The 14,176-nt window shown below is 34.0% G+C and overlaps 1 protein-coding gene across 1 annotated transcript in view; it reads left to right on the top strand.

Annotated features, from left to right (window-relative positions):
* The window catches only part of LOC149782072 (neprilysin-like), a 66,998-nt gene that overhangs the window by 24,386 nt on the left and 28,436 nt on the right, over positions 1-14,176 (top strand). The window contains exons 5-12 of the mRNA XM_089935058.1: positions 961-1,044; positions 2,845-3,059; positions 5,932-6,111; positions 6,369-6,479; positions 9,078-9,217; positions 10,217-10,310; positions 10,864-10,992; positions 11,753-11,851. Coding sequence (XP_089791184.1) covers positions 961-1,044; positions 2,845-3,059; positions 5,932-6,111; positions 6,369-6,479; positions 9,078-9,217; positions 10,217-10,310; positions 10,864-10,992; positions 11,753-11,851 — 1,052 coding nt within the window. The remainder of the gene's footprint in view (positions 1-960; positions 1,045-2,844; positions 3,060-5,931; positions 6,112-6,368; positions 6,480-9,077; positions 9,218-10,216; positions 10,311-10,863; positions 10,993-11,752; positions 11,852-14,176) is intronic.

A 14,176-nucleotide genomic window follows, 5' to 3' on the forward strand; every position in this document is an offset into this window, starting at 1 on the left:
ACTGGTCCTCCATTCATCAGGCTTTGCTGGTCCTCCATTCACCATACTTTAATGGTCCTCTATTCATCAGGCTTTACTGGTCCTCCATTCATCAGATTGTATTGGTCCTCCATTCATCAGGCTTTACTGGTCCTCCATTCAGCAGAATGTATTGGTCCTCCATTCATCAAGCTTTGCTGGTCCTCAATTCAGCTGAATTTATTGGTCCTCAATTCATCAGACTTTATTTGTCCTCTGTTTATCAGACTTTAAAAATCTTCCAAGTTATTTGTAAATGTCTAGCCATTAGAAAGAAAGCACGATGTCGCCCTGTTCTGCAAAAATCCTTTCGCGTTTCACTAAGAGATCCACTGCCATCGGACCTTATAATCAGATTTTTTTTTTCAGTGATCAAGGTGACGTAACTTTCATGCCCCTTTATTTCGGTTTCCAAAATTAGAGGAGTTTATCTCTTGGATACTGCATGGTTCGTTTCATCACAAGTATACTTGTTGTTAGAGAAGCCTTGTTACCAGTATAATTCAGGTCACTGTGTTAACCTCAAGAAATAAGAAAATAATATGTTCAGTATCAAAATGTGATTATGAAGTGTTTGAAATAAGAGATCGATTATTATTTTTTGGAGTAATTTATTACAGAGATTGAGTCTATTTATCCGTCTACTCCTTTATAACTTTTGACAATTTCTGTGCTGAGTTTATGTTTAAAGTTGCACATATAGCATCTGACAATCAAGCATTATTTGTGAAATTTATTCTGTAAGTATGTACATGTTTATGATAATAAACTATTGACTTGAATTCCATTGAATTGTGATCACCTGTCCACGTTTCAGTCTCTATTGCCATCGTTAAAAACATACACCAGCCCATATCGTTCACACTGATCTGTCTTCTTTCCAATAATTATATAGACAGATAGGTATCCCTTTTATTTGAGCTGTTCTCTGATTATTTGCAGACCTGCTTGAAGGAGAAAATCGTGCATCGGATTTATCTGTATTCAAGACTGTAAGAGACATGTATCGATCATGTGTCAATGAAGGTAAATGGGACGTTTGCTTGTATTTGTACGGGTTTCATATTCGGTACTTACATTTTTACTGATTCTGGTTAAATTCTATAAATTCTTATTTACTTTCATTTAATTATTAATAATATTGGTTGTACTATAGTTAGTAATTTGACGAGGCGAATCAAAACAGCTGTGAATGCATATTTTCAAAACTATTTCCACGAACAATAACTGACACATAAATTAAATCGATGATAAACAGTCTGTGATCGGAAAGCAGCCAAATAATGAAGCCGGAGATAACACTGAGTTTGTGGCACTGTCATCAAATTATAGTCTCCTTTTCCCTCCTTTATCTATATTATCTGCAATCTAAGGAAGATTAGTCACCACCGGCTTGGCAGTCCTGCTATAAATTGTTTGAAGTAATATGTCTTCATGATGTTCTATAGTTTCATACATTTTCAAGGCCTAATTTTAACTATAAATAATGCATATATTTGTGATGTTATGTATATCTATGTTGTTTTATTTGCAACTCCTCGTAAAATGATTTTATCTAATTTTTATAACTTTATATTCATGGCTGTAATGTGCATAAAATATTTTTATTTAATTTTGTCCACGCGAATCTGTTAAGATCATAATATTGCATAGGATGTAACATAGATGTTTACATATGTTTTGAAAATTATTAATAATATTCTTAATAATAAAACAAATTGCGCTTATGTCTTAATTTCTCATTGGCTGTTGGGGTTTCGACGTTCTAGAATAATTCTGTAACTTCCCATTGGTTGGGCTAGGTCACATGAACAAGCCAAAGCGACGCCAGATGAGTAGTGTATTCTGTCACATGGGATTTGTTGCGAAATACAGTCGCTATATACGGTGTATATAAGGATAGAATTAAGCAATCAGTTTAATTCCGCTCTTTGGAGTCAATCACACTTATTGTGTTCCTGTTGCAAGTCTGCAGACGTGTTTCATATTGTACTTAGATATTTTTCGAGAGGAAAAACATTTCTTTGGACTCTTCCTGGGAAATAGAAAGTGCTCATTATTTGGACTATTCTATTATTCTGGAACCGTTATACATTATTGAAAGGAATTCTGGAAAACGTCTTCTTGACAACGTTACGATTCTTAGAGGACCAATAAACTTCCGGTTTTGAAATTGATAAGGACATTTTCATTCATTTAGGACTTTAATAGACCTTTATAAGGACTAGTTTGGATTCACTTCAAAATACTGTTAGTTCCTCTCACATTTTCATTTATAACATTTGTTAATTAAGTTGCTTGTTAAGTTTTACAAAACTTGTTTTTTTTTCTTCTTCTCATTTCTGTTATTTAGTTTGCGACCATAGAGTAGTAACAGTAGATCTAAGGCAACCGTCTAGGAAAGAACTACAAATTATGTTTTCATAAATTATAAACAAATCTCATCCCATCACATGTTCGAATACTTATTTCACATATTCATTCATGGAATCACTGAATGTTGCTTTAAAAATAAACGTCTGTCAAAGGAGTCGTTGATTTCAAAATTAAAAAGAGATCCCATGCGACTCGTAGTAACTATTTTTATTGTCTGTCGGTAACTTACCATCAGCAGGCTCAGAATGAACTAGCTAGAAGAACTTTGCAGAATTTTGGCTAATAATAATAATAATAGGCAACTATGACATATAAAGAAATTCTTATAGATATGAAAGTATTATTCAATATAAAATTAGATGTTTAATTTGTTTTAATATTATGCTAATTTGTTGTTGGAACCGGGATAAGGGTATAGTATTATTTCTTCATTTTCCATTTTCATGTCAGATCTAATAGAAAAAAGAAACATATCCGTTGCTATTCCTTTGCTGGAGGAGTTAGGCGGATGGCCAGTCCTCGGAAATCAACCTGGGGGTAACTGGAAAGAATCCGAATTTGACCTCATACAGCTTCTGGTGGGCCTTAGGAAGTATAGCAATAGCCCGCTCATCAGGATGTCCGTCACTTCCGACGTCAAGGAGTCCACCAAACGAATAATCTATGTAAGAATATAGTCAATGGAAGCCGAGAGATTCCTATTTAGTAATATTGCTCATGTTTTCAATATTGTTTATTGAACCTAGTATACGGACTTGTCATCTCGTCGGTCCTGGTTTTCATCTTCGTTTTAGACATGTGCAAATCAGGGATGTCACCTATCTAATGCCTATTATTATCATTATTATTATTATTATTATTATTATTATTCGGTTGTCTCTTTTGCCCGATGATGACGCTAGTTGTGCAACTTACACAACAAAACCTGTGCTTGCGAGCTTTTAAAGTGGGAAATTCGTTGCACTGGGGCGATCTCACTCTCTCGACAGCGGAAACCGGTTCCCAGTGGCACTAAGAATCGCTACGACAGGGACTCCGTTGGCTGCTCTGGATGTTTTGACGTCTATTATGCCTCATCAATGCGCTTAGTGGTCCGTAACACATTGCTGGTCCGCCACAGTGGCCATGGGTCAGCTATGATCTTATCCACCATTTCGTCCGGATTAGACTTTACTTAGAAGGATAGGCAGGTCCATCTGTTTAACCCAGAGATGGGTCAGTGGTCGGTGTGACGCCAGGGCGTGTCCACACACTGGTGGGCCTGCACACTACAGGTCCCACTTCTGCTCCCAAATCCCCTTCAGTTCAGCCTGGGGTTGAATTATGCCCAGTTAAAGTGTGTTCCACCAGGAGGCACTGCAGGAGTCTTGGCGGTGAAGCGGCTATGTACTGGTCGGGGAGGCTTACGCACTCGGCTCCCCTTTTCGCTACTAGATGTTAGGGGCTAGCCAGCGGCAGCAGCTGGAAGCAGAAAGTGCAAGTATCAGCTACAACTACACGCTACAATAGAGGCATCGCACTTAATAATATAGGGAACAAGAATTCGCCTTGTGAGGATCCATTACAAACATCACAAGTGTCCCTTCATCATAGCAAGAACGTTTATAGCTACAACAATAGATGGTATTAACTTTATTTTAATTCCTGTAATGTGATTTTATCTACAGTATCCAAGCTTAATCATTTTGAAAGATCCTACAAGCCTATAATGGCTGCCTTTGTGAAACATTTTTACAATTAAATTAAATATTAAGAAGGCATATGTGTATGATCATTAATAGATATACGTGTAATGTATTATGAGGGCATATGTGTATGATCATTAATATATATATATACGTGTTATTTATTATATGATCATTAATAGATATACGTGTAATGTATTATGAGGGCATATGTGTATGATCATTAATATATATACGTGTTATTTATTATATGATCATTAATAGATATACGTGTAATGTATTACGAGGACATATGTATATGATCATTAATAGATATACATGTAATGTATTATGAGGGCATACGTGCATGATCATTAATATATATATATATATATATATATATATATATATATATATATATATATATATATATATATATATATATATATATATATATATATATATATATATATATATAAGTGTAATATATTACGAGGGCTTACGTGTATGATCATTAATGGATATACGTGTAATGTATGATTAGAGCATATGTATATGATCATTAATAGATATACGTGTAATGTATAACGAGGGCATACGTGTATGATCATTAATATATATACGTGTAATGTATTATGAGGGCGTATGTATATGATCATTAATAGATATACGTGTAATGTATTATGAGGGCATACGTGCATGATCATTAACATATATATAAGTGTAATGTATTACGAGGGCATACGTGTATGATCATTAATAGATATACGTGTAATGTATTATGAGGGCATACGTGCATGATCATTAGATATACGTGTAATGTATTATGAGGGCATACGTGCATGATCATTATTAGATATACATGTAATCTATTATGAGGGCATACGTGCATGATCATTAATAAATATATGTGTAATGTATTATGAGGGCATATGTATATGATCATTAATAGATATACGTGTAATGTATTATGAGGGCATACGTGTATGATCATTAATATATATATACGTGTAATGTATAACGTGGGTATACGTGTATGATCATTAATATATACATACGTGTAATGTATAACGTGGGCATACGTGTATGATCATTAATAAATATACGTGTAATGTATTATGAGGGCATATGTATATGATCATTAATAGATATACGTGTAATGTATTATGAGGGCATACGTGTATGATCATTAATAAATATACGTGTAATGTATTATTAGGGCATATGTATATGATCATTAATAGATATACGTGTAATGTATATCCTTGAAAAGGGAGCGCTAGAGATGGAAGTGGTTGTAAGGACAGGAAAGGAGAATAGTTTATGTGTACGTATATGGAAGTGTGAACATCACACACTCTTCAATTCATGCAATTAGGTTCTATCTGGTGGGACTGATGCTAATTCTTAACACATCAGACTTAACTTAATGGGTTTCCAATGAGCAGTTAAATGAACAAGTAATTAATTATCACATATGATCTACTAAATGTTGTTTTTAGTTGTCTCATTAGTTTTTTCCTTACCTTTACCACTCGTCCATTTATGTATCTATTCATCTTCCTATGTATCTATTCGTCTTCCTATGTATCTATTCGTCTTCCTATGTATCTATTCGTCTTCCTATGTATTTATTCATCTTCCTACGTATCTATTCGTCTTCCTATGTATTTTTTCATCTTCCTACGTATCTATTCGTCTTCCTATGTATTTATTCATCTTCCGATATATATATATATATATATATATATATATATATATATATATATATATATATATATATATATATATATATATATATATATATATATATTTATTTATTTATTTATTTATTTATTTATTCATCTTCCTATGTATTTTTTTTTCAACCAAGCTGGATCAGCCAAACTTTGGAATTTCGAGCAGATCCTATCTCGTGGAACCAAAGTATGAAGACAGAAGGCAGGCTTACAAGAAACTGGCAGTCTCGATGGCAGTGTATTTTGGGGCCAATCCATCTGTGGCGGAAACTGATATGCAGCGTGTTCTTGAGTTTGAAATCAATATTGCCAACGTAAGAATTCAGCTCCGGTTTCTCTAATCATCTCACATATTTGAGATTTTTTATTACGTTGTATTGTCTAGTTTGGCAGTTATTAATTATATATTGACATTAAATTAGCACAAACGATGAAAATTGTATTGATAACACATTGAATTCTTTTCAAACGAGTTTCTTATTAATAAAATTTGATACATTTTCTACACTTTTTATCCTAAATTATGAAAAGCGTGTGTTTTCATCATACTTTATTTACTATTTTCTTTCAGATAACCATGAAACTAGAAGAACGTAGAGATAGCGAAAAACTCTATAATAAAATGTCGGTTTACGAGCTGTCCGAAAATATTACGGAACCATCCATAAGCGACAGAATTCAGGTACGGCAACATGAGAGGTTACCATCCCCATTTTTCTCAAATTGTTATTTTCTTTCCAATATATATATCATGTTGTGAGTTTGCAGAAAAGAAAATCTCGAAATCGTTACTGTTAATTCTTCTTGTTTTGCGATAGCGAAGATTATTTATTTCAAAGTTCATATCTAAATACTTATACCTTCCCCTGGCTTATTGTACACAACTCTCCAGCAGGATACGATGCTCGTAAAGCTTATTTTCTTCAATCATTAAATATTTTGACAACAAACGGTCTGGACTGGATAACAATCAATGCACGTAGGTAACATTTACTAAGAAAATGCCACATACAATTTAATTTACTAATTTACTAGTAATAAGTGTTTCGTCATATTACGGACATTTATACGTATAATTATCATATTTGTATGGGTTAAATCATAACAGAGCATATAGTTTTAAAAACAACGTTGTGTGAATCTGTTACAATGTAAATAAATACGTATGAAATACACACACACACAGACAGATATATATATATATATATATATATATATATATATATATATATATATATATATATATGATTTATATCAATAAATACGACTGATGTTGATGTCTCTGACCATCCATGTTGTCTTTAAAAGCGTTTGAAAACAACCAATCTGCTCTGAATACAAAAGAGAAACACAGAAATAGAGATCTTTCTCCCTCCCTCCCCATACCATGTTCATATTCTTTTATAGTCAAAGTTTGTCTACCAGAGTAATTGGTTCGTGCTTGTATCAAAGTATAAATCAACTTTATATCAAGCTACCGTATATATTGCATGTGATAATGAACACCATTAGAGCGCTTTTTTTTACAGTATTGTCTCCCTTGGCCGGTAATTTTCACTTCCCTCGAGATTATACATTTTATTTTTCCACAGTGAAGAGGCTTTAATTGTCCTAGTTAATCGCAGATGGAATGAACAAAAAATAGAACGAATAAATGAACGAAATGAATGAAAATGTTAAATGCAATAATAAAATGATACGGCTACGAGAAAGAAATAATCTTATTCGTATAGTATAACATGCTGTCTTTCAACATTCAATTGTTATGAAACCAAGTTTTAAAAAAATGGATGGTACTTTTCAATAGTGAGTTACAGTGTTCTAATTTGACCAAGCAATAAAGTGTTCTTATTTGACCAAGCAATACAGTGTTTTTATTTGACCAAGCAATAAAGTGTTTTTATTTGGCCAAGCAATAAAGTGTTCTTATTTGGCCAAGCAATACAGTGTTTTTATTTGGCCAAGCAATAAAGTTTTTTTATTTGGCCAAGCAATACAGTGTTTTTATTTGGCCAAGCAATAAAGTTTTTTTATTTGGCCAAGCAATAGAGTGTTTTTATTTGGCCAAGCAATAAAGTGTTCTTATTTGGCCAAGCAATAAAGTGTTCTTATTTGACCAAGCAATACAGTGTTTTTATTTGGCCAAGCAATAAAATGTATTTATTTTGCCAAGCAATACAGTGTTTTATTTGGCCAAGCAATACAGTGTTTTTATTTGGCCAAGCAATAAAGTGTTTCTATTTGGCCAAGCAATCAAGTGTTCTTATTTGGCCAAGCAATAAAGTGTTTTTATTTGACCAAGCAACAAAGTGTTTTTATTTGACCAAGCAATAAAGCGTTCTTATTTGACCAAGCAATAAAGTATCTTTATTTGGCCAAGCAATAAAGTGTTTTTATTTGACCAAGCAATAAAGCGTTCTTATTTAACCAAGCAATAAAGTATTTTTATTTGGCCAAGCAACAAAGTGTTCTTATTTGGCCAAGCAATAAATTATTTTTAATTGGCCAAGCAATAAAGTGTTTTTATTTGGCCAAGCAATAAAGTGTTCTTATTTGGCCAAGCAATAAAGCGTTTTTATTTGGCCAAACAATATAACAAATTATATTTTGAATTGTTTGTCAGCAAGTCCGACGAAATCATGCCGACAAGCCACTAATCTCCCCGTTTTAGCCGACAAGTCACGAATCTCCCTGTTGTAGCCGACAAGCCACTAATCTCCCCGTTTAGCCGACAAGCGACTAATCTCTCCATTTTGGACGACCTGAGACAATAAAATGAGTCTTCTTCATTTTGTATCTGCTACATCTGGTGCTTTATTTATTACTGGGTGGTCTTCATGTTCTTACTATGAACAGAGTGACATAAATAATCAATGAGATCTTGAACAGATTCGTATATGACTGAATAACTCAAGTGTTTAAAACAACGGATGGTCAGAATGACAATAGCTGTTTTCAATATATCGTGGTAACCTATATATTGTTAGTAATTAACCCGGGAATTAAACTTAATAATATATAAAATAAAACTAAAGTTTTGGAGTTTGTTGAGATTATGCCAATTATTTATCGGTGACTTTGAATAAGTTTTAAAAAAATGTGTGCACTCAAGAGAAAATCTCGCAAGTTCCCGCGCATAGTCACTGCAAGGACCCTGCGCACGTGTGCAAAGAATGTGACAATGGTCCAATTCCCAACCGCTGAATTTATTCTTACGTTCTTTTGGAATAAGCTTTGGTCAGTTTTAAATTGAACATTTCAATTCATTGTATTACTACAGTTTAGCTGGCTGCGTTACATAGAAAGCGTGATGAATCTCCCTAACGTCTCGATCCCCATTAACGACAGCGAACCTGTTGTTGTCCGAGCACCTCCATACTTCCAGAAGATGTTTGCTGTTTTCCAAAATTATGATAAAAGGTATCGTAAAATAAAGTGTAACACTTTAACTGTGTGTGTGTGTGTGTGTGTGTGTGTTTTATATATCTTCCTGATGACTGTATGAATTGGTATGAGCACACAAACATTATTCCAAAGAAAAAGAAAGATATTTTGAAAAATGAATGGATGACGTAAATTAAATATTAAAGCCAGATGCATTTAAGTACAAATATATTAATGACGTTGAATATGTATTCGTGTCCCATTTATGTATGGAAGACGATATATGACCTTTCAAGCGTTTGAAAATGTACAGGTCTGTATTTCTACTGCAGAAATTGAGTCAAGAGCCATTTTTATCTGACCTGAAATTGACCGTTTCATCGTTCTCCTGGGCTTAGACTTAAAACCAAGACAGATATTGATGAAAATGGGACTAGCAAGATATGATGACTCCTTAAAGCTGTCGTTTTCATGCTATTTGATGTTTAATTAGGTTCCTATTTGAAAGCTTCCGAATCGTTAAATTCATTTCACAAAGTGCAATAATTAACCTAATTTTGCCTTCAAACAGAACCCTTATGAGGCCGAATTGATAATTATTGTTGCTAGGAAAACACAAAAGCAACTAAAAACCCTCAAAATACTGCAATATTAATATAGCGTTTTGAAATTGAAATTTGAGAGTGAATTGTTAGGTGACAGCTGAAACTTTCGGGACGATTTCCAACTAATGTATATAATTACACTTTCAGGACGATTGCAAAATACGCTTTAATACCGATTCTTAACTGCTGTGTGTAATTGCATTTTCAAGGCGACTGCAAACTATCGTACTCAGTTACACTTCTGTATATAATTGCACTCTCAGCACGAGCGCTAAACGATGTATGTATATTACAGTTTAATATCGATTGCTAGCTACTGTATGTAATTGCACATTCAGGACGATTGTTAACTATTGTATGTAATTTCACTTCTGTATCTAATTGCACATTCAGGACGATTGCTAACTACTATATCTAACTACACTTTCAGGACGATTGCTAACTACCTGGTGTGGAGAATAATGCAAAGCATGACTTTTAGTTTGCCAAAGCGTTTCAAAGATCTTTTAACTGATTACAACGAGGTATGTAATATGTAGTTGTTTTAGTAGGATACACGGTCGTTTCAAAAGAATGTTTCAAACACATAACTTGACAAGACCAATTTAAAAATGGTTGGATGTTCTGTGTTTTTCCTTGTGTCCACAGGGACGTCATAACCAATAATTCTTTTTTCTTTTTTGACCAAATCCTTATTCGGAAATTGAACGACTCGGTCTTTTTGTGCTTCTTCTTCCAGGTCCAAACTAAGAATTTGGGCCTAACGGTTTTAAAATTGACAGCAGCAGTTTGCATATACAATTTAAAGTCGTAATCCACACTGTCATCGAACAAGATTCATAAACATTTTAATGTGTTTCAGATAAGGGTAGAACTTTCATCCTGCTTTGAATGAAAGTTTATGTCCAAGAATGTTAGAGGATTATTGCATGTACGGAAGTTAAATATAGCTTATAATGGTGGGTAGTCGCGTTCAAATGGAATCTTGTTTGACTTATCGATTATGCCGCGGAATTTAACGAGACATGGGAAATTCTGGTTACATGAAATTGATTAAAAGGTTCCTTTCTATGGCAGGTTGTTTACGGAACGTCCGCTCCCCGAGCAAGATGGCGGAACTGCGCAGGCTATGTTAACGGCCAGATGGGCATGGCTGTGGGACGGCTTTTCATTGAGGAGACTTTTGACGAAACTGCAAAAAGTTCTGTTCGTACCGTATTAAATTTTATTTGAGGACATATTATTTATTTTATTTTAATTCTGTTTTTTACTGGTGTATAATTATACTTAAATAATTAAACACAATATTTATCATGATTTTGAGGTGACTGCTATAGAAGAAAAATCAAGGGACCATTCACGTTTTTAGTATCGAGTGAAATATCTACCTCCACTCTTTTCCGTGAAAAAATGTCTAAATTTAATGTCATCTTCAACCATTTATATTATAAAAAGAAAAAACAACTTCTGAATAAAACTAATTTTCAGTTGAAAATTTTAAGAAAAAATATTTCGTTATCCCTGTTTCTAAAAGTCTTTAGTATAAAATATGTATAGTACGGAATTCAGATTAATTTACCAACTTGAGAGATATTAAAAACAATATTTTAAGTTTTTTTTTCATTGCTGACAATATTTTAACAACAATATTTATCTGCGCATAATAACTTTTGAAAAGTAAGAAAAAACTTGTTTTTGATTTAATGATTTAAGACTATTTAAAAAATTGTAAAGTTAATAACGTAATTGTATCACTATCACCTGGATTGTCTTGACGATGGTGATGTACTTATTTGTCATTTCAGTTGGAGACATCAACTTCAAAAAACGTGTTGAGTGATTCTGCTTTGTTGTGTTCTCAAAATTTTAACGCTAAACTTCGACGGGTGAAATGTTGTCGATGTGACTTTACAGGACAAAGGAAAAAAAGAAACAAAAATCTACAGGTGCTTTTTCAATATTTTAGGCTTTAGCCATGATTAACGACATTCGAGAAGCTTTTGATGAAATTCTGCAAGAACTGGACTGGCTAGACAATAAAACGAGGAACGTGGCCAAAGAAAAGGTACGTCGAGGCCGCGTGTTCAGCTAGGGAACATAGTTCGCTCTTATTGGTATGTTCGTCCGTTCTGCGAACTAATTTACGTAGACAAATTAAACTATTGTCACGAACTCCCTACACTTAGTCAAATACTTAAGATAAGGGAGGGTGAATGTTTAGGACAGGAGATAGTCGCTCAAAAGACGAAGACAAACAAAGAAAAATACACCTTTACATTGACATATAACACTAATAATGCACACACTCGCACATTCGCACTTACACTACCTCTCGTTCTGATAATGTAATATTAAATGACATGAGATTAATAAAAACTGACTCAAGTCCTGTTATTCAGCTCTATTTTACACGGTTCTATCATCGCATTAGAAAAGGAACTCACCAAAGTAAATGTGTTATCTTCTATTTTGGTCATAATATTACTCCACAGTCTGGCTCCATGAAATTACACAATGTTCTGTCCATAAAGTCACCAATCTATCTATCTATCTATCTATATATATATATATATATATATATATATATATATATATATATATATATATATATATATATATATATATATATATATATATATTTCTTTGCTTCCTTACTTATACTTCGTATTTTCCCTCCACTGGCCAGGACGCTCGATGGGACATTATGTAGACGAGCACTCCCACACACTTCTATCTCTATCTTGACTGCTTTATATTCACAAAACACATCAAAGTATGTGTAACAGCTTGCTTTTCACGCAGTGTCGGTATCTTACAGGAACACATATTTGTCCTTAAAATTGCAACGTCAGCATAGCTCAGTGAGTATAACCTATAATCACTGTTGGCAACATTTTTCGCCCAAATTGTTATTTTAATGGGTTTTTGTGACAATTATCTGCTGATGGTCTGAATTTTTTGTGTCGCTATATTAGTAATTTGTGCATTTTTCATAGTTGTTTTGATCGTTATTGGATTGGACTTTTTATTTCCCCTAAGCAGCAGGGAAGTTGTACAGACCAGAGTTTCCAGACCAAATAAACCTTTCTACGAGAACTTTCTCCGTAGAAGCCTCGGATTTCACTTTTACAGCCTTCTACGGAAGCTAATTTTCGTGCATTTCAGACTCGATGCATCGGGTGTGTATACCAGGTGTGTCAATAAATATAGCGTCCGAGACAGGAAAATAAATTATCGGGAATAATTTTTTGTTTTTTGTTGCAACGCGGGGCTGCTTTGGCCCATTTTACGTCACATTAAAATGATATGATTAAAAATAATATGAGTCGGAAAACTAGTACAGTTGGAGAGCCTCATTCTGCTAGATTAGCGCGAGAACAATTAGCGGCACTAAAGAAACTTATCCCAGTAAAAGAATTATTTAAGAAAAAAATTCGTGAGCACGAAGACGCAGAACAGGGATTTACCGAATTATCGTCGAAATTATTAAAGCCAGTTACCGAAGTAACCGAGCGAGTCTTTTTTGGTGACGATGACGATCCGGATATTAGGAAACGTGGAATTCTTCCCGTGTTGAGAGGAATCGAGGAACATTCACGAGTATTACCGGAACGACTAGCAATACTAGCACAACAACACGGGCAACAACCAGGAGGAGGGCCCCCTGCAATTGGTTTTAAAATAAGTAAAGGAAAACCTGGAGGAAGAAAACCTGGAGGAAGAAAAGCGTTCCATCTCGAGGATTTAAGAGGAAATTTCACCGAGAAGGGATGGCAAGTAATATCACAGCCGCTCTCGATGTTGTATGATATAGATAAATTTGGTGAATTTGCGGAAAATTATTTTAGTGATCGAAGAAAATATCTGACTGATGAAGGAAAAAAAAGATTCACAAATCGTAAAATTTGGTATAATATGTTATATAAAGTTTACTCGGGAAGATCACAGGTGAGAGAAACGGATCCATATTACAGAAGATTTCTTAGGGCTGCACAGGAAACACAAAATTACAATAAGGAACAGGCGGAATTGCTAAAAATACCTAAATCTCCACGAAAAAGAAAAGCAAAACCAAAAGAAAAAGTTCAACCACAGGAATTTGAAGAAGAATTTCAACCACAGGAGTTTGAATTTCAACCACAGGAGTTGAAAGAAGATATTCAACCACAGGAATTAGGGGCCAGACCAAAGGAAAGAAGTCAACCTCAGAAAAAAAAGAAAAAATCAAAAAGTAAAAAAGATAAGAGCGACCAGGAACCAATACCAGAAGAAAAAGTTCAACCAAGCGACTACAAACCACCTTCGGACGAGAGAGTTCGAACATTAACTGAGGAAGAAATTGCATCTCGTTCAAGAGGACAAATTGATTATAGTAAACCTGCCGATTATT

Source organism: Sinohyriopsis cumingii, chromosome 15 (assembly GCF_028554795.1).
Source record: "Sinohyriopsis cumingii isolate HCF-2022 chromosome 15, ASM2855479v2, whole genome shotgun sequence".
Taxonomy (NCBI): domain Eukaryota; kingdom Metazoa; phylum Mollusca; class Bivalvia; order Unionida; family Unionidae; genus Sinohyriopsis; species Sinohyriopsis cumingii.